The sequence below is a fragment of the Crinia signifera genome, chromosome 1 (assembly GCF_055691185.1).
Source record: "Crinia signifera chromosome 1, ASM5569118v1, whole genome shotgun sequence".
NCBI classification, from domain to species: domain Eukaryota; kingdom Metazoa; phylum Chordata; class Amphibia; order Anura; family Myobatrachidae; genus Crinia; species Crinia signifera.
The window spans coordinates 58,002,658-58,023,595 of NC_139217.1; the positions used below are offsets into that span (position 1 = coordinate 58,002,658).

General features: G+C 46.4%; 1 protein-coding gene across 1 annotated transcript in view; it reads left to right on the forward strand.

The window, feature by feature from the left end:
* Nucleotides 1–8,605, forward strand: part of LOC146025918 (proton channel OTOP1-like) — a 70,185-nt gene extending 61,580 nt beyond the window's left edge. Inside the window, exons 5-6 of the mRNA XM_083156119.1 lie at nt 4,742–5,610; nt 8,115–8,605. Coding sequence (XP_083012245.1) covers nt 4,742–5,610; nt 8,115–8,285 — 1,040 coding nt within the window. The 3' untranslated portion in view covers nt 8,286–8,605. The remainder of the gene's footprint in view (nt 1–4,741; nt 5,611–8,114) is intronic.
* Nucleotides 8,606–20,938: the final 12,333 nt, after the last annotated feature.

Sequence of the window (20,938 nt, forward strand, 5' to 3'; positions counted from 1 at the left end):
AAGCCAATACTTTATCATGGCACAATCTCTTTAACTGCATCATTGGCTTAATATCTGATAACTTTTCCTCCAGAGATCATGTTTACCTAATGTCAGTTTGAGAAACCAAAGTTACATTTGAATACGAAAAACAGAACTGAGAAAGATTTAGATAAAAATCTGGGGTTCCCAATCTTTTTTGAATCACGGCACTCCAGAGTATCAGAATTGTTCCACGGCACCCCTAGGTGTAGAAAAATAAATATTACATTAAGTAGATTCATATGTTTATATGTGCTGCTTCTTAGGTTCAGTTATGTGTTAAAGAGCATGATTTGCTTCTGATAGTACAGTTTATGATTGGCAGCCACCAGCAATGGTTTTGTCCATAAATAATTGATCATAAATAATTTGAATTGGTCCTGGACAACCTACCCGAGGCACCCCTGCAAGTGTCCCGAGGCACCCCAGGGAGCCACGGCACACAGTTTGGGAACCACTGGTGTATTGCCTACAGAAATCTAGGGCGGGATGTAATGTGGGATTCTGACTCCACTTTGATTTTTTTAAAGGGGCAATAACTTAAATGGCAAAGCCAACCCTTGTGAGTGATTGCCCCTTTAAAAAAACATCCAGGTTCAACCGGCAACCTGCATGGCCGCCGAACTGGGGCAGCATTACATCCCGCCCCATCATTTCAATACCGTAAAAAAATGAACACTATTCCACTGATCTTGGATATCAAAATGATGTGCCACATACTGCTATACACTAGGTTTACAGGGTTGACAGTATCTCATCCATATCAAAGAAACTCACGAGTGGAAATTGACTTTAATACAAGCACACCTTGTCATACCTTTCAGGCTGTGAAATGCCCTAGTGGTCTTTCAACATTCCGCTAATGAATACTTAAGAGATTTTTCTATCAATTTGTTACTGGCTAACTAGACAGGTTTGATTTATTCTTCAGATCTAGTTTCATGATCAAACAATGTCTTATCTGTTCTTCAACATCTTGGAGAAAATAGGTTGTTGCCAAACTCAAGAAATATATGTTTGGGCAGTACGAGTTTCCATTTCTGGGAAACATTTCTCTTCAAGCTGGAGTTTTAAATGGACCATGAGAAGTTTTACTGGTGTTATTCTATTAGGGAGCTATTTAGTAAGCCTTGGAGAGAAATAAAGTGAAGAGAGGTAAACTACCAACCAATCAGCTCCTGTCATTTTTCAAAGACAGCCTGTAACATGGGAGTAAGGAGCTGATTGGCTGGTACTTTATCTCTCCCGTTTGTCACTCTACAAGGCTTAGTACATAGGGGCAGATGTATGAAGCAGTGCTAAGGGAGAAGTGAGCCAGTTGAGAAGTGGCCCATCGCAACCAATCAACTTGATGTGATGATTGGTTGCCATGGGCTCCACCGGCTCACTTCTCCTCCCTTATCACTGCTTTATACATCTGTCCCACAGACACTTACATTTTAAAAATTACACCAGGACACCTTTTGGGGGTGTCAAAATTGCCATTTTACAAAGCTAGGTTGTGTTGCCTCCATTATGTAGGTGTCCAAGGCCAAGATCTGTGTCTTCTGATGCAGACTTCCTGGCCTTGGCATAGGATTTCACTTATGCTGTGTACACACGGTCCGATTTCCTTTCCAATGTTGACTATATAGTCAACATCGGATCGGCATTGGATCGGCATCGGATGCAGATCGCAAGGGTTTTAACCCTTGCGATCCCGATCCCGATGCGCGTTCACGTATCGGAAGCCAGAAAGTCTTGGCTGCCTTGTCTATATAGTGCAGATCTGCACTATATAGTCAAGCTAGGATGCAAATCGAATGTGCCTTAAGATCCTATCCACGATCCTATCTGATCAGATCGTGGATAGGATCTTAAGGCACATCTACCGTGTGTACACACCATTACTCAGAAGGCCAATGATTGCAACAGTTGTGACCAATGGGCTTGATCATTTGTAGGTGTTATTTGCATCGCTGCTGTACCTTCAGACACAGCAATTATGCAAAAATATGTTCAAGACGCTGGAGGCATCTTCATAAATAAGAAACCTCCTGTCACCACAGGTACTGCATTTAAAGACCATCGGCTGCTATGGGCCCAGCCATTGGCCAACTAAGCTTGCCAAACTAATCACCAGAATGCTGGGGCCACAAAATCTGCCTTGGAAGACCAGATGCCTTGGCATACCTACAAAATGGTCACTGACACCACATCTGTCCCACCCACCAACGGTCAGTTGGGCTACGGCATCCATTCTCCACCATTTTATACTCCCTTTATGTCCACTGGGACAGTAAAGTATGAACAAGTCGCTTAAAGCAAAAAAATCATGAAGATCTCTTGTTGACCTTGTCACTGTCAACCACGTTCCCTTTAACCTATTCCTTACATTTATTTTCTGTTACTGTCGATCTAGACCACAGGTTCTTAAACTTGGTCCTCAGAACCCCACACAGTGCATGTTTTGCAGGTCTCCTCACAGAGTCACAAGTGAAATAATTAGCTCCACCTGTGGATCATTTAAAATGTGTCAATGAGTAATGAATGCACCTGTGCACCTGCTGGGTGAGCTGGAAAATGTGAACTATTGTGGGGGCCAAGTTTGAGAACCCCGGATCTTGACGATGTCGACTATGTTTAGACATCTAACTAGATGCGTCCAACCATTACTGGTTGACCACGTGATTGTCCATCTAGACATCATTGATCTGTCCACTGAATACGGGACTACATTGGGGGTGACTCTAGATCTGTGTAGCATATATATAGATTAGTATTTGTTTAGAAAAGGTATTTATAATTTAATTTGCTATCATAACACTATGAAATATAACATTATCTTTACGAGCACATTTCACCAGACGTTATTTAATCTCAATAATCATGATATTGACTATTGGCCAGTGGGGAATATTTAAAAAAAACTAAGCAAAAGTTTTCTACCTATTTATAGCCTTTGAAGTCCCGGGAGAGCCTCTGCTGAATGATACAACAGGTATTTCCCGCCAAGCTTTGCCCCTTATCAGGGGCGGCTCCAGAGGGGAGCAGACATTTTCAAAATTCAAATAGGGGAGCCATATCAACTGCCACCAACTGCCTTTCCAAACTGACTCACTGGCAAATAAACTGTGCTGCAGCCACTTTCTCTGGAGCCACCACTGCCCCTTATATTAGTCAATGCCCCTTTTTGGATGGCACGTAGGAAAGAAGGTAGAGTGTGTACCAGGTGTCACCAGTGAGGTGCTGTGGTGCCGAATTAATAAAGTTAAATTAGAACAATAGTTGAGGTCTATTAAGTATAATCAGGGCTTAGGTGGTCCTGGAGAGGTGGTGGAACTCATTTACCTCTGCCACTTAATTCTCCGTCCCCTCCCCCCATTAGGCAGAGCCAAGGCCAGGGTTTTTGGCACCCCTTGCATATAATTATTTTCTGTTAGAATTACAGTGCACAGCCAAGGTGGAGGTTGAATGAGTTCCACCTCACCATTACAGGTGGTGGAACTCAGTTCCACCCCGTCCCCCTCACTTTAACCCTTGAGTGTAACCATTAGAGGAATAAAATAGATTTAAATTATTAACAGTGGTGGTGATTAGGCTTTAGCTATGGGATAGGCTTTAGCTTATGGGATTGAGCTAAATATATTTATATATAATGTTTAGATATCTACATATATATTTTATGTTCATTTTAATAAGTTATGTTTGCATTGTGCTGATTTGCTTTTAACAATATACTGTAGGTGATGACTTTGCTATTTAGATTATTTCTATTTAGTAGTTGCATTATAGCCATATTCATTGGGCTTCAAATCATGTTATCTTTTCCTATTTTTCCACGTTACTTGAAGTCAGTTTTATATGAATTATAAATTATAAAGTTGTTTTAATAGTTCTATCTCTTCGATTAAATCCCTGTCTGCTTGTCTTTTTCTGTCTTTGTAGTTTACAGCTGATGGCTCTCTGTAGTTTTGCCTGGAGACAGTTATTTGCATGACTTTAATCATGCGATTAAGTGACAGCTGTGGAGATTTCTAGAATAAAAAGTATTTTTATGGCATTATACTCATTATATTTGTTTTTGTGTTGAATTTTCCGCAGGTCCCGTATAAATATACTTATTTTAAATATTTTTAACATCTTCATTTGCGTTAAACCTTCTATCGGATGAGTTGTGTCATGTATGTAAATCACTTACAAATGATATGACATTCGTAAGTAATATATACAATATATATACAGGTTGAGTATCCCTTATCCGAAATGCTCGGGACCATGAGCATTTTGAATAAGGTTTTTTTCCTGTTTTTTTTAAGCATACTTACCTGTCCCCTGGTGGTGCCTCGATAGTCCCTCGGCTTCCAAGGTGTCCTCCGGCATCCACGGCAGGCCTTCAGCATGGTCTCTGGTGTCTCCAGTGGTCCAGGAGTGCATTGCGCGAGTTCCCAGATGCGCCGGTGACGCACTCGCGCAATGCACTCCTGGGACCGCTGCAGACACCGGAGAGGATGCTGAAGGCCTGCCGTGAACGCCGGGGGACTTGGTAAGTATAAAAAAGGGTCAGGGGGGAGAAAAACAAAAAATAATATTAATAATAATAATATAAATAAATATTCCAAATCATTTGGAATAATTCAGATAATAGATCTCCGGATACAGGATACTCAACCTGTATAATTAATATATATGATTAATAATATATAATAATTAATTACAATTCTTTTATTTTATCTTACAGTTGGAGAAGACCTACACTGTAACTGTTCCACTGGACTGTGTGATCATTTTAAAAAAGGAATTTATTATATGTACCCATTCACCATCGAATATCAAGTTTTGGCCTCGGCGATGTTATACGTCCTGTGGAAGAATATCGGCAATGACACTGGACACAAAGTGCACAACTTAAAATTTAAGTTGGAAGGGGTGATCCCAGGTTCTGTTTTGGGATTCATTGTTGTAATTGCAACAATTGGCGTAGTTGCAACATACCTATTTAACATCGGGGTCTCAAAGAGCAACAGCGAGTCTGCTTTGAGCGTTTACTATTTCTATTCCATAACGGTACTGAGCTTTATGTGTTTAGCATCTCTCGTTGGACTTTCTGTTTACAAAATCGAGAAACAAGTTATAACTAAAAATAAAAGTCCCGCTTTAAAATTGGACGCCGATCTTCTTGTGGGATCTGCCATTGGCTCCTGGATTACTTCGTGGGGTTCAATCCTGGCAATAATATTCGCTCAAAGTCACAACATGTACACTTGGTACAATCTCCCCTACTGCATCCTGGTTATAATTGAGAAATACATACAAAACCTTTTCATCATTAAATACATCAATCGAAACACCAACCACAGCAGTGAGGTTCTGCATATTGAAATACCTGCGGTTGCGGGAGAAATCGTGGTACCTGCGGAAAGTACAGACTTCAAAGCTTGCAATGGAAACTATGCAAATGGATGCCATCCCGTGGAAGGGGAACGAGTTCAGACTCAAGAGACTCATGTGGATAAGTCACATAAATCTGGAATAGCCTCTAAAATACCCATTTTCAAGAAGGTATTGCTGAAAAACATTACAGTCGCCTTGTTTCTTTGCAATATTTCGGTAAGTACTTTAGTATAGTTCTTTTTTTTTATTGCCCAGTATGAGCTGGTGCCAAGAGAAAGAAGGCAGAGGGAAGAACACCCAGGTTGTAAGGCACCCAATTAGGGCCGGTGCAAGGCTTCTCAGCACCCTAGGCAAAACTTCAACCTACCCCCCCCCCCCAAATTTTTTTTAGATCATGTGGTTATCCAATCCCCGTGACCCCCTCTCTTGCTTTTCCTGGAGGTCCTCTGCACCCTCCCCTTTGCCACCCACAACAGAGTACAAGGAGGAGGGGGAAGCAATGTAGGGAAGTATGCCTCAAGGGAAAGTATGGAGGTGAGGACTTAGAAGTTCCACAGCCACCACCTGCATTAAGTACAACAAGGATCCTCATATACAGCCTTGATTTTTTGATTTGCAGACTTGGTGGTGCCCCCCAGATCCCGGAACCCTAGGCAGCTGCCTAAAGTGGCCTAGTGGTAGAGCCGGCCCTGCACCCAATGCTTCCTGCTCTAGCCTCAGCTTCTGTCACCTCGTGACGTCATATGTTCTGGGTGCTCGGGCAGCCCAGTTCCCACAAGTACCCCGCTCCAACTCTGATCACTACCATGTGATACCTGATGAACCTACTCCTTCCAATATCACATTTGTATGCCCAGATGTGATAAGCCACTGGCATTGGTGCTATTCTGTTAGGTAGCCAATAGATTTAAAGCAACAATTATTTTTAATGCTAAAGCCTAGTTTGTTTACATTAAAATGAATTGCTTTTTTAAATATAGGTTACATTCATACACTGTATATAATCTGAGTGCCACGATGCTCACAAATGGCTACCTATTACATTTGCGCCTCAGTATGTGAATCACATGACACTGCGTCACATGAGTTTGCCCTGAAGATATTGCTGTAACTATCTATAAATCCCCAACCCGAGTAATATTACTCCACAACATCATAATGATTTACTCACCACCGATATCTACAGGATGAGACAAAAAAAAAAAAAACTCCCAGATTTTAAGGTTCTAAAAAAAAGCATGGTAATTGCTATTCTAGATTTAAGATATAATCTAAAAGTGCATGAAATACATATCCTTAATAAACAATTTGTTATTAGCACAATTTCAATACAACAAGAAATAACAGTGTATGGGGTGGCTGCACATTTTATGATAAATGTAACTTTAGTAAGAATAAACCTTCTAAAATGCAAAAATTGGTGTTGCCATAGCAACCAATCAGATTCTAGATATTATTTATCTACTACAGATGGAGCCACATTTATCTTTGCTTCCGTTGTGCCGCAGCATCCCGCCACGGCGCGATTCGCAGCAATGGGGCTCTTAAGCGTCTCGCACGCGTGTCCCATCTGTACATTCTATTAAACACCTACAATCTGATTGGTTGCTAGGGGCATTATGTCTACTTTTACTCTTTAGAATGTTTGGTCAACCTACCTCTCTCAAGCGGCTGTGCTACATAATGTTGGTAATTCAAATTGCTGTACAATTATTTCCTCTCAGGGCTATTTTTCAGGTGGAACACCCCAGACTACTGTACTTTTGAAAAATGTCATTAGGAACAGCAGTCCGGAACCAGTGGCGTGCCAGGCACAGCAGGACACCGCCAGCCAGTGCTGTGTACTATGGACAGCCGCTGACTAGCATTATTCACATTCAATGTTATGGCCTTTAAGCTCTAATGCATGGTCGCTGCCTACCCAGGACTCCCATGGTTTCTTCTTCATTCTTCACCTGGTGGTCGATAGCCTTTAAGGTCTATTGCATGGCCGTTGCCCATCTAGGACTTCCACGGGGATTGATATCCTCCAGGACACCTTCATGGCTCCCCCTATGCTGTTGGACTGCCTCACCAGCCTCGCACTAATATTAGGTGGTGCAGGGGGCTGGGCGATGACACGCTGAGCAGCAGTTTGCCCACCGTGGCCATCTTGGATTTTGGCATTATAGAGCCTTTGAGTCCCATTTATCAACAAGTTTTAGATATTTAAATCTTGTTGCTCCAAACTGTCATTTTCAAATGCAAAGTAATTAGTAGCTGATTGTCTAGAGTGGCATTTATCATAGGCAACAAGATTTAATAGCTAAAACTCATTGATAATTGTTCCTTTTTTGAGAAAATGACAGTTATGAGCTGATTGGTCGGTACTTTGGGGCTATAAATAACTTTTCGTTATTTAAATATTCATTGCATATGATAATTGGAGCTTAAGTCAATCAGCTTCCAACTTCCATTTTTTTGAAACACATAACAGGAGCTGATTGGCTTGAGCATCATTTATTTTAGGCAATGAGTTTTAAATAGCTAAAACTCTTTGATAAATGGGCACCTACATCTTTCTTTGATAAATCCCCCATTGGTGAGATGTTTCTATAAGCTGAGCAAGTCCATTATTTGCTAACTGCACTGTAGTCACCTGAGAAGAGGTTAATATGAAATGTGATATGAATTGGTGACGTATAAAACAAGTAATATAATATTGTTGCTTTCTTTTCCAGCTCTGGATCCCCCCCGCCTTTGGATGTCGCCCACAATATGATAATGGGATGGAAGCTATTGTGTTTGGATTTGTACCCTGGATTATTGTTATTGATATTGCTCTTCCCTTTGCCATTTTCTATAGAATGCATTCAATGTATTCACTGTTTGACGTGTACTGTAAAATATGAGCATTCACATGAATCCCCTGGAATCCTGAGTTCACAGTAGTTTAATTACATACTGTACAGAAAGTTTACCAAAACTTTGTGCCTCGTGATATCACCATTTTTCAGTTAGCTGGGTATCGGTTTACTCCACAAAATAGCGGTCTCCCGGTAACATGCCTATTATCAGCTAGACTCATGTGGGTTCCTTCTCTTTAGGGCCTCTATTAGCGAAGCCAATTTTTTTGGTAGTCCCAGTTCAAGTCGGACCTGATTTGCCTTGAGCTCACCCAGAAGCTCCCCGGTAGGGCTCACACATGCGATAAAAATCCCATGGAGCTGCAGTTGAGGGGGAAGGATAATAAAAAAATAAAAAAAACATTTACTGTAAAAGAATGTGAAGCCGCTGATTGGCTGAGAGAGCTGTTTTTTTTAATTTCCTGCACACCACTCGCCACCCACCGAGGATGCAGAGCGGGGAGAGTGCTTCTCCTGCCCGGCATTTTACCGCTCTGCAGATAGGGGCGTACCTACGGACCGTCTCGGATGTGATATATCGTGGGTGATTTTTAGCACCCACGATATATCACATCCAATACGGTCCGTAGGTCTGTGCCGCTTATCTTATATGCAGCCCATCCGACCTTCGACTTCGATCCGATGAGCATGGGACCGGACATCACATCGGATGTCATAAACATGCATTTGGGCCACTTTCAACCTATTTCTCGGCCCAATCCGCCTGAATTGAGTGAAATCGGGCCCAAAACATATAGTGTATGGATGCCTTAACCCTACCTTCCCACAGCCTTACCCTCCCTCACCCCAGCATAACCCCTCCCCCTGCACCCTGACCCTCCCCCTGCAGCCTAGCACCTGCAGCCCACTAACACAGCCTCCCCAGCATACTTACATTTGAGATTCCACCTGTTGGGTTGCCAACTACATTCCCTGAGAAGGCTCACCCTTTTGGGCTGTTAGTCAATGTGAGTGGAGTTGTCCCCAAGGTCCAGAGGCACCAACAGACAGAGCATTGAGAACAGTGATCGTCCCACTCTGGCCACAGGTGCCACTCCCTCACTGTAACTGTCACCATATGTGGCTGCGGCAGTGACTCAAAGTTGACATGCAGACCTTCTCTTAAGAAAGAGGTTCTGGCTATGAAAGGGGTGGGCTGAGACAGTCACAATTTTATGGGACTGTCTTGCGCAGAGGGCTTTGGTCCTGATACCTGGAATAGGGGGATTGCGAGGTATGCCACTGCTGAGCATCGTGGAGGTAACTTAAAAAGTTATATTTTATTTTCCCCAGGCTGCAGCCACCGGAGGCTTGGCCACGCCCCCAGGTTGATGCACGCAGCCCATCCTGATTTTTTAATCTCCTGAAGTTGTGAGGTATCTAATCATCTTCTGGATAACATTTATCAGGCATAATCTATCAAATAATTGGTAGAAGCTGATTGGTTGCTATATTGGTTTCTATAGGCAACACTTTCCATCTGTGCTTTTTAGAAGTGTTGACACACCTCCCTGCTAATCCCATACAGAATATACACACCTATATAGACCTATATTTGTTTTTTGAACTGCAATGTGCCTTTCAGATATAGATGTTACCATTCATAAATAGAGGGAAACACTGTCTTCCTATGAGGGACAAACTGGGTCTCCGTAGCAGCCCTGAAATTGCAGTCGCCAAGGTAACATAGCTATGGCTCATGAGGGCGTGGCCTTGTGGAATGCTCCCATGTCTCTGTAGGCTGGGTGGCTGAGCGGAGTGCCTGGAGGCTGTGTTGTTCGGCCAGCCCCTGTCACTGTGTGGCATTTGCCAGGAGTGACAGATGGCCAGTCTGTCCCTGCTTCCTATCATGTTCAAGTCTTAGGATTTCTTGATTTTATCGTCTCGCTAGTGATACAGCTAGCTGACATTTCCTAAGCAGTCTTATAACATATATCATTATACTTATTAAATGCGTTATGTAATTTTAGAACAATTATTGAAAATACATTTCATTAGAATTACAGTATATGATAAGCAGTGACGTGCGGTGAGGTCATTGGCTGAGAGGGCACCTGCTAATACCAGAGCCAAACTTTCACAATGGGGAAATTTACCAATTGTCAGGTTTTTTATGTGTTTTTTTTATTCCAGTGATTTTAATATCACCAGACTTGCTCAAGGCAGAGCCGCTGTCCTGATATATTTCAATGTAAAGAATCCAACCCACAGACTTGAAAAATGGGAAAAATACTGTACGTCTCCAATAATATTTGTAATTTTATTTGGTACTCTTTACCTAGAACGGCGCCGCCGATCAAAATCGTGGTCATCGCGGGTAAAAATCGCGGTGATCGCGGTAATCGCGGGCATCGCGGGTAAAATTGGATGGTCGCGATGCCCGCGATTACCGCGATCACCGCGATTTTCCCATAGGGAACAATGTTAAAAAGCCTGATTGACCGCGATTTTACACTTAAATGCCTCAATGGACCCGATTTTGGCATATAAATCAATGTAAAATGGGCCACACAGCCCAAATAGGGCCAATGAACCGTTAAATGTCCCCCCAAATTTTTAACGCCACCCCACGATCCACGCCAACCCGAAGCGTGGCGAGCGCAGCGAGCCCGCGAGGGGCGGCGGTACGCGTCCTCCGACCTTTTCATGCCCTACTATCCACGTCGGCGTGGTGTGAGAATATAATAGTGTGGCGAGCGCAGCGAGCCACCGAGCCCGAAGCGTGGCGAGCGCAGCGAGCCCCGCGAGGGGACGCGGATACCTTCACAGGTAGACGCGTCCCCTCGCGGGCTTCACAGGTGTCCGGGTCGCCACGGACACCTGTGAAGCCCGCAAGGGGACGCGTATAACTGTGAAGGTATCCGCGTCCCCTCGCGGGGCTCGCTGCGCTCGCCACGCTTCGGGCTCGGTGGCTCGCTGCGCTCGCCACACTATTATATTCTCACACCACGCCGACGTGGATAGTAGGGCATGAAAAGGTCGGAGGACGCGTACCGCCGCCCCTCGCGGGCTCGCTGCGCTCGCCACGCTTCGGGTTGGCGTGGATCGTGGGGTGGCGTTAAAAATTTGGGGGGACATTTAAGGGTTAATGGGCTCTGTGGCCCATTTAACATTGATTCCTATGGCCAAATCGGGTTGATTGAGCCATTTAACACTAAAATCGGGTCCATCGCGACTTTTAACATTGTTCCCTATGGGAAATCGTGAGCATCGCGTCGCGGGCATCGCGGGTGCATTTATGTGCGGCCGCGACGCGACCGACACGATTTCCCTGTTTAACATTGGTTTCAATGGGAAATCGCGGGCATCGCGTCGGTCGCGTCGGGCGCCGCACTAAGTAAAGAGTACCGATAATTTGAGCTCTAAAATTAAATTTGTATTTTATGTTGTGGAACAGTATCTTATATTAATTACCTTCAGTTCTCTGTCTTTATTCATTGAGCGTTTCTAATAAAACCCCCAAACAATTAGATGTATACGGTCATTCAGTGGCATAAGTTCAACCACACACACACACACACACACACACAGAGCAGGCGGGGGGGGGGGGGGGCGAGCAGGTTAGAGGGCTGCTACAGCCTCCAATAGAACGGGGTTCGCGAGCATCTTGTGTGCGCACGTCCCCTTCTGTCGGCGGGTGAGGAATGGCAATTTTATCGCCAGCAGCAGCTGCTCCATCTGTATACATTTCAGAAATTATAGCAATGGCTTCCAGTGAATGGATTTAAACTAGCAGGGGAGAAGAGGTGCCCCTTTGGGAGCAGGAGCCCAGCGGCTGATGACTCCATTGCCTTCCACAGTTTTGCCTCTGCAGTCATTAGGTCGACAGCAATAAGTATGACATGAAATGGGTTGACAACTATATGTCTACATGCATCAAGGTTGACATGGCTGTAAGTTGACAAGGTCATTAGGTCAACACATACATTAGGTCCACATGGGGTTTTTCACTGTTTTTTGAGCCGACATGTGCCGCCAGGCGGTATTTCATGCCATACCATCCACTAGGGCATGGTGGGAGAATAAAATAGTGTGCAAAGCGTAGTGAGGCACTGAGTCTGAAGCATGGTGAGCGCATCGAGCCATGCAAGGGGACGCGGTGCACTTTTTTAGTGTCCATGTAAGCTGTGTCGACATTCGGGGAAAAAATATGTGAAAAACCACATGTCGACAGTTTGACTGTCAACCTTGCACATGTCGACCTAATGCATGTGTCGACCTAATGACCCATGTCGACCTTCAGACATGTCAACCTTGATGCATGTCGACCTATAGTGGTTGACCCAATGCCTGTCAACCTTTGCTGTCGACCCTATGACCCGTACCCAATTATACACCACAGACTGTTTGTGGCATTCGCACGGGGGAGCAATGCTTTACATGTGCGCATGCGCAGACGCATTTCTGCGCATGTGTAGACGCAGGATGCCTGCGGCCTCGGTGAACAGGGTGTTCGTTGGGCGCACGCACCCAGGATTGCAGGCATGCGGTGGTGGGTCAGGCATACCCCCCATGGGAACACCCAGTGTTTCGTGGGCGTTTCCATGAGAACGCTGGGCGTGCCCATATAAATCAACCGGTGACACGGGCAGCTGACATCACTGGATGCCCACTTCCTCCCGACGGTGCACGCATATTGAAATTGCCTGAGAGTCGGCGGCCATCGAATAATGGGGGTGATTCCCCTAGCCTGAGAATGAATGTTTATGTTAAACATCCATTTGCAGCCAGTGCGGGCGAACCCGCACTGCGAGGGGTGGAGGGCGGCCCAGCAGTCGCCGGGCGGGGTTTGGTAGACTTCGCAGCCTTCCGGTTCAATCAGAATAACCCCCCAAAGACTTGAAAAACGTTTATCACAATGACTCTCACCTCTACCTGTACTGATACTTAAAATGCCAAAGGTACCACTAATTGCTATTCTTTCAGTATTTCCTTGAAGTTTATATGTTTGTAATTGAATTACCAATGCAATTTGTAGATATAAAATGGATGAATAAATCTCCTATATATTTGGCTACATCTGTCACTCAAAGTGGGTGTCTGTGTCTATAACGCTCTGTTCCTGGACTTTCCTCTTAATGTGTGATTGCCTTCATCTGTGCTGAACACCTTTCTGAGAAATTAACCTGTTTAAAACAGGTGATGGCAATCATACATTAAGGGGAAGTCTAGAAACAGAGCATTGTGTCCCTCCTGGAGAGGGTCATGTTGGGAGGTATGTGACAGAGAACCAGCCCAGTGAGCCCACAGACAGTGCCAGACACCCACTGCCTTCCCATGTTGCCCAGCACTGCTACTCCACAGCCACCAGGTGAGCGCCCCCCTCCCGCGATTTGCGGCAAAACCTCCCCCCCCCCGCGCGCCCCGCCCCCTCCCGCGATTTGCGGCAAAAATACCCGCTCCCCCGCGACCCCCCCTACCGCGATTCGCAGCAAAAACACCCCCGCGACCCCCCCTCCCGCAATTCGCTGCAAAAAGAACCCCCCTACGACCCCTCCCGCAATTCGCGGCATAACCACCACCCCGCGACCCCCCCCTCCCGCGAATCGCGGCAAACCCTCCCCCGTGACCCCCCCCCCCGATTCGCGGAAAAAACACCCCCCCGCGACCTCCCTCCCGCGATTCGCGGCAAAAAGAACCCCTCCGCGACCCCCCCTTGCACGATTGGCGGCACCCCCCCTGCGACCCCCCTCCCGCGATTCGCGCCCCCCCCCCGCAATTCGCAGCAGCCCCAGGATTAAATGGCACATGCAAAACACTGACATGGCGACATGGCTATGGTCGACAATGAAAAAGGTTGACATGAGTTTTTGAAGATTTATTTTAAATTTTTTTAATTTTTTCATATTCATTGTCATGTGTCGACATGGACACCAATGAAGTGGCACACTTATGTCAACATTTACATGTGTTGACCTTTCTGTGTTGATTTTTTCTTGTGGCGATTCGCGTCACACCCCCCGCAACCCCCCCTCCCGCGATTCGCGGCACCCCCCGTGACCCCCCACCTCCCGCAATTCGTGGCAACCCCCCACCGGAACCCCTGTGAACCCCGCCCTCCCGCGATTCGCGGCACCCACCCCCGCGACCCCCCCTCCCGCAATTCGTGGCACCCCCCGTAAATCGCGGCAGCTCCAGAATTAAATTGCACATGGAAAACACTGACATGGCTATGGTCGACAATGAAAAAGGTTGACATGAGTTTTTGAATTTTTTTTGTCATTTTTTGAATATTTTCATATTCATTCTCATGTGTCGACATGGACACCAATGAAGTGCCACACTTATGTCAACATTTACATGTGTTGACCTTTCTGTGTTGATTTTTTTCTTGTGGCGATTCGCGTCACACCCCCCGCAACCCCCCCTCCAGCGATTCGCGGCACCCCGGCACCCCCCCCCCCGCGACCCCCCCTCCCGCAATTCGCGGCAACCCCCCACCGGAACCCCCATGAACCCCGCTCTCCCGCGATTCGCGGCACCCACCCCCCGCAACACCCCCCCCTCCCGCAAATCGCGGCACCCCCCGCGATTCGCGGCAGCCCCAGGATTAAATGGCACATGCAAAACACTGGCACGGCTATGGTCGACAATGAAAAAGGTTGACATGAGTTTTTGAAGATTTATTTCATTTTTTGAATGTTTTCATATTCATTGTCATGTGTCAACATGGACACCAATGAAGTGGCACACTTATGTCAACATTTACATGTGTTGACCTTTCTGTGTTGAGTTTTTCTTGTGGCGATTCGCGTCACACCCCCCCGCAAACCCCCCTCCCGCAATTCGCGGCAACCCCCCACCGGAACCCCTGTGAACCCCGCCCTCCCGCGATTCGCGGCACCCAACCCCGCGACCCCCCCCTCCCGCAATTCGCGGCACCCCCCGTGATTCGCGGCAGCTCCAGAATTAAATTGCACATGGAAAACACTGACATGGCTATGGTCGACAATGAAAAAGGTTGACATGAGTTTTTGAAGTTTTTTTTTTTCATTTTTTGAATGTTTTCATATTCATTCTCATGTGTCGACATGGACACCAATGAAGTGCCACACTTATGTCAACATTTACATGTGTTGACCTTTCTGTGTTGATTTTTTCTTGTGGCGATTCGCGTCACACCCCCCCACCCCCCCGCAACCCCCACTCCCGCGATTCACGGCACACACACACCCCCCCGGCGATTCTCGGCACCCCACCCCGTGACCCCCCCCTCCCGTGATTCATGGCACATCCCCCGCGACCCCCCCTACCATGATTCGCCGCAACCCCCGCCCCCGTAACCCCCCTCCCGCGATTTGCGGCAACCCACCCCGCGACCCCCCTCCCGCGATTCTCTGCAATCCCTCCCCTCCCGCGATTCGCAGCATCCACCCCCCCACAACCCCCCCTCCTGCAATTCGCGGCACCCCCCGCGACCCCCCCTCCTGCAATTCGCGGCACCCTCCGCGACCCCCCCTCCCGCGATTCGCGGACACCTAAGTTGCAATACAGGGCATCTTTCATACAATTCTAACCATATTTCTCATATACAAACGTTCACAAATTAAGGGGGCGCAGCCCCTTACGACGGTGTGAAGAGCGCCCGTAGGGCGCGATGAATCACCTAGTTGTAATATATACACCGAACTGCTGTCACTTTGTGATCAAATAAAAGTACTCTACATTTTTAGCTTTAAGGACAATCCAGTTTCCAGAATGCCTGCTAAAGAACACAAGATCGATCACAGAGATTTACTAAGAAGTTGTATTAACAACAAAAATAAAAAAATTAGAATAATAAAGGCCCCATATGCAATTTGGGCCCAATTTCACATGGTCCGGCGGGTAGGCCAGAGAAATCTGGTGAAATCGGCCCAAATAGCATGTATGTGACATCCGATACGATGTGCGGTCCGCAGTGTGTAAGATTTCCGTAACATACCCTCTCCCAGCGGCAGGGAACGCTACACATCGCATGCAGAAGTTCCCCAGCGGCTCCATGGAGATTGGAAGTGTCATAGCAACTAATCAGGTTCTTTCTATAATTTCTCTATTGCATCCTAAAAAATGGTTGACAGAATCTGTACTATAGGCAGAAATGTATAAGTGTACTCAATTCCGAATAAAACAAAAAAAAAAAATCAAATGCATTCCGGCTGCAGGAGGATTGAACCTTAGGTAAAAAAATAAATCAGAGAATTATTTTGAGGACGGTGTTGTACTTATTACATACAGGGCTACCATATTCCAAAGTTCTAGGCCATTATAGATTAACAGGTTTCCTGTCTTCATTATTATAAGACGCTTGTGTTATATGCCGCCCACCTACCTGCTGTAGATTGGTAACCCAACAGGGTTTGCCCAGGGAGGGCACCTGGTGCTTGTACACCAAAATTTGAGCTGTGGCGTGCCAGCAATACCAGAATTATATATATATATATATATATATATATATATATATATATATATTGGATAGGATGCTTGTTGATCAGGCACTCTCCTTACTTTGCTGGATTTTGCCCAGGTGCCTCCAACAGAATAGATACAAGTTGCGGAAGAATTGCGGCACTCAAAGGGTCTTGTGAAAAAACTTTTTCTTTGTATTTGAAGCAGGTTATGCAGACATCATACAATTCGATTACTTCAAAAGCATGGGTTAGTGCCCCGACGTTTCAATGCTGATGTAGGCGTTTTTATCAAGGGCCCATGTTATTATAAGTAAATGCAAACATACAATGAGAAATATAACAGATTACATACATACCTGACCTTGTGCTGGGCGGCATAGGTGCCGATTTATGCTTTTGCTGGTGGGTGCTCAAGCCAAAAATATAGAGGAGTGGCTTCATGGGGAAGAGGCGTGGCCACAAAATAGTACCAATTCATATTACGCAACACAGTTGTCTCCAATACTCAAATTACAGCAGCAGAATGCCAAATACATAAATGCCCCCACAGTGCAGGTATATAAGTTCCCCCACAGTGCCAAATACATAAATGCATTTATTCCTGGGCTGCTGTAATAAAAGCTCTAGTTTTATGAATGGCCAGCTATTATTTTGGGTCCAGTAGAGCAACGTGCACTGGATTTACTGACCTTACTCACATGAGCCTCACAGAGTGACTGTCAGCTCATGGCCATGCAGGCGCCACAAGAATAAACTAGAAGCTGACAGGACAGTCAGATGCCGGTCCCGCTCCTGCCAGCCTACTCCGCTCCGCTTGTTGGGGTGAGCAAGCTGCCTCCTTGCACTGTGCTGCAGCTGCCCAAGGCTGAGATGGACGCCGACGTTGTGTGATCGCGCAGTGGAGGGAGAAGGATGCGGGAGGTTGGCACTGGCGCTCAGCGGCTGTGCGTGAGGTCACGTGAGTGCACAGGGTGTGGTGGGGACCGGGTTGCTATGCTTATCGGCATGCAGGACGCAAGTGTGCTGTGTAATACAGCGGGTGTGAATAGTAAAACTGCGGCCCAGCAGCACGACTCGGGCCCCCGTGGGTGCTCATCAATTTCCGTGGGTGCTCAAGCCCTTAAGCACCCACAGAATCGGCACCTATGCTGGGCGGGAGCCGGGACCAGCGTGGAGCACTCGCGCACGTTACCGTGTGCTTGTCTCCTGCTAATGACGTAACCGTACCTGTTTCCCCGTAACCAAGGGAATATATATATATATATTTATATATTGTATTGGTAATGGCCCTCAGTGTCTCCAAGGATCACCATTTATCTCTATAGCCATGGATATGGGCTATGTAAACGGACACTTAGGGGAACATTATGGCCAGAGGTCTATTGTACGTGAATTTTATACCCATCCAAATCCATAAATCTACACCAGTAGCAGTAAGCTGCATGTTCTTATAATCTATTGTCATGTAACATTTGCACAGTGCACCTCACAGGACATCCACCATACCGCCAGGGGTGGGCAATTATTTCAGCTTGGGGCCACTTAATACCTCCAGCAGATATTTGAGGGCTGCACTCCAGAAATAGGGGTGTGGTCTCTCAAAAGGGTGTGTGTCTTTGAATGTATTGTAGCTCACCATATACCCCTATTACACATCATGCAACACAATAGTAGGCCCCTTATACTTGCCCCTTACATCAGTAATTCCACACACCTGCCCCTCCTTAGATATTCCAAACACCTACAGCATGTCTCCGCTGGCAATCTCCGGCACAGAGGCGCTCCATCTGACTGGGACGCACGTGCATCTCACAAGCGCGTCACAGTTTCAGAACGGCACAGCTGCGGGTCCCTGCCCGTCTCCACTTCAGGGAGATGGGCAGGGATAGGGGGGACAAGGGGCGGCAAGGGGCACTGGGGGAGGCAGCAAGGGAGGCGGCAGGTGGCGGAGAAAGCTTTGTAGCTACAGGGCGCATGCGAGCATCTCGTGCACGAGTGCCCCTGATGAAAGCCAGCCTCTGGCAATAGAATCGCCAGCCCCTGCAAGGAAGAGGCCAGCTTCATCTGTACCTAACCTTAGTAGATCCAAACACTATAGTAATGCCACAAAATTAGTAGTTCCAAACACCATAGTAATTCCTCCCCCATAGTAATTCCACACACGCCCCCCTCAGTTATTTCACGCACCTGCTACTGGAGCCGAATCTATAGCAAACACCATGTAATGGCGCCGACTGCAGCCCCACCGTCCATGAGAGCCTTTTGAGCATGTGCCGGGACGTGCCAGGTGCCTGCTACACACAGGTTGATCGCCGGCGGCAGCTCCACAGGACTGCACCGCACATGCACACACACACACACAGGAGCGCCTAGCCCGAGCCGCCCACCCCCCGCATGTCACGACTACACCTGTAGTATGTACCAAACCAGTCCGGATCGGGTCGCGGGCCGCATCCGGCCAGTGGGCAGTAGTTTGCCCAGCCCTGCCCTTAGCCATGCTTCCAATATGCAGAAGGAGAGTAAAGATGGACTCTGATGTGCTGGGCATCAGGTGCAAAGCATTGCCGTTTGTGCTGTACAACGTATACTTTGTATAATACGTTGTGTAACTATAGGTATATTGTACCCATCTGTGCAGTAATTTTAGGTATAGGTCACCTGAGCTCACAGACAGATTACAATTGTAGATATTATATATTTCTTATTTTTAAAAACTAGTTCTAACTGTATACATTCTAAACCGTGCGTACACTGGATTGGTTGTCTACATTCCGTAGCCTTGATTTACACGATGGAATGTTCTGCAACTCAATCTCTATTTTAGCAGAAATATAAAAGCAAAGGCTGTAAAGGAATAGCGTGTTCCCTGCCTATAATGTATACATTATTTTGTGGTCATTCCATTGTTATATTATTTTTCCACTGACCTCCCTTAATATCATTCAAGCTAAGAATAGTGTAAGACAGCTCGTATTACTTGCAGCATAAACACATCGTCATAGGGAGAGAGGTATCAAACGTTCTAAAGAGGAACAGTAGATATGTCACTAATGACAACCAACCAGCTTCGATCTATCATTCTATAGAAGGTATCCATACATAATATGTACAGATGGGACCACTTTCATCTGAGCGGCTCCCATCGCGACTACCACCGCGTGTTATCCGCCACCACGTTGAGACGCTCGCGTGCCGCATTCTCCGCAAAGGATGCACGAGCGTGTGAGACACTCGAGCGTCCATGTCCCATCCCTGTCCACCAGATTCGCCATCCGCCAGAAACTTGCGGATGTTGGTCTGGTGGAAACGAGAGTGGCCCCATCTGTAGAATCTGATTACTCTTTAGAGAGTTTCATAAACCACCACCACCACCACCACCACCACCACAGGGGCAGATGTATTATGCCTTGGAAAGTGATGAATTGGAGGGAGGTAAGTTGAAACATTTAGTTCTAAATATATATTCTTACTGCACATTTCAGATGAGTTTTCTGGTAGACGTTTCAGCAGCCACAAGTCAAATGAAATAAAATTCAGACAAACTTCTCCGACAACGTTACAGGAGTTTGATGCATTGATCCAAGTGCCCTAATGCAGTTTTGGATCACACACAGCAGGAGTTCAGCCAGCAGGTCAGGCCTGAGCAGTCGGTCTGCGTTTCTGTTTGACCTGCAGTTTATACCGTAGTAGCTCAGGGGAATATTAATGACCTACAAAGCCTGCAGTATTACAGACCGGATTGCTTGAATTGTATTTGTATCTGGGGTGGGAGAACGCTGCGAAAATGCACAAACCCTTAACTTTAACTATTTAATTCAGTTTGGGGTGATTCATTTGAGAAATTACATTAGCAAAAACAGAGACATGGATATAGGCAAAAATGGGTCATATCAAAAAAGTATGCTTTATATTTATATACCTTGGTAAATCTGGTATTGAAGCAAAAGTTGAAAGGCAATTATTTATCAAAAGATAACACACACTCAGAGATAGCTATGTCATACATCACCACTGTCCCTATTTTAGCAGGACCGTCCCGTTTCTTGGGGATGGTCCTGTGTCCCGCCAGGGGCTGACAGTTTCCTGCATGGGGGAGGGGCAGTTGGGAGTACCCCCTGCCTTGCTGCAGGACAGAGGGGTGGGGGCATGTCCAGCAGCTCACAAAGTCTCTGGCCATGCCCCCACTGCAGCGAAAATGGGGACGGGGCCTCATGGGAGCACAGCCTCTGCCTCTAGGTCATACCCCCTAATTTTGGGCACGTGCGGGGG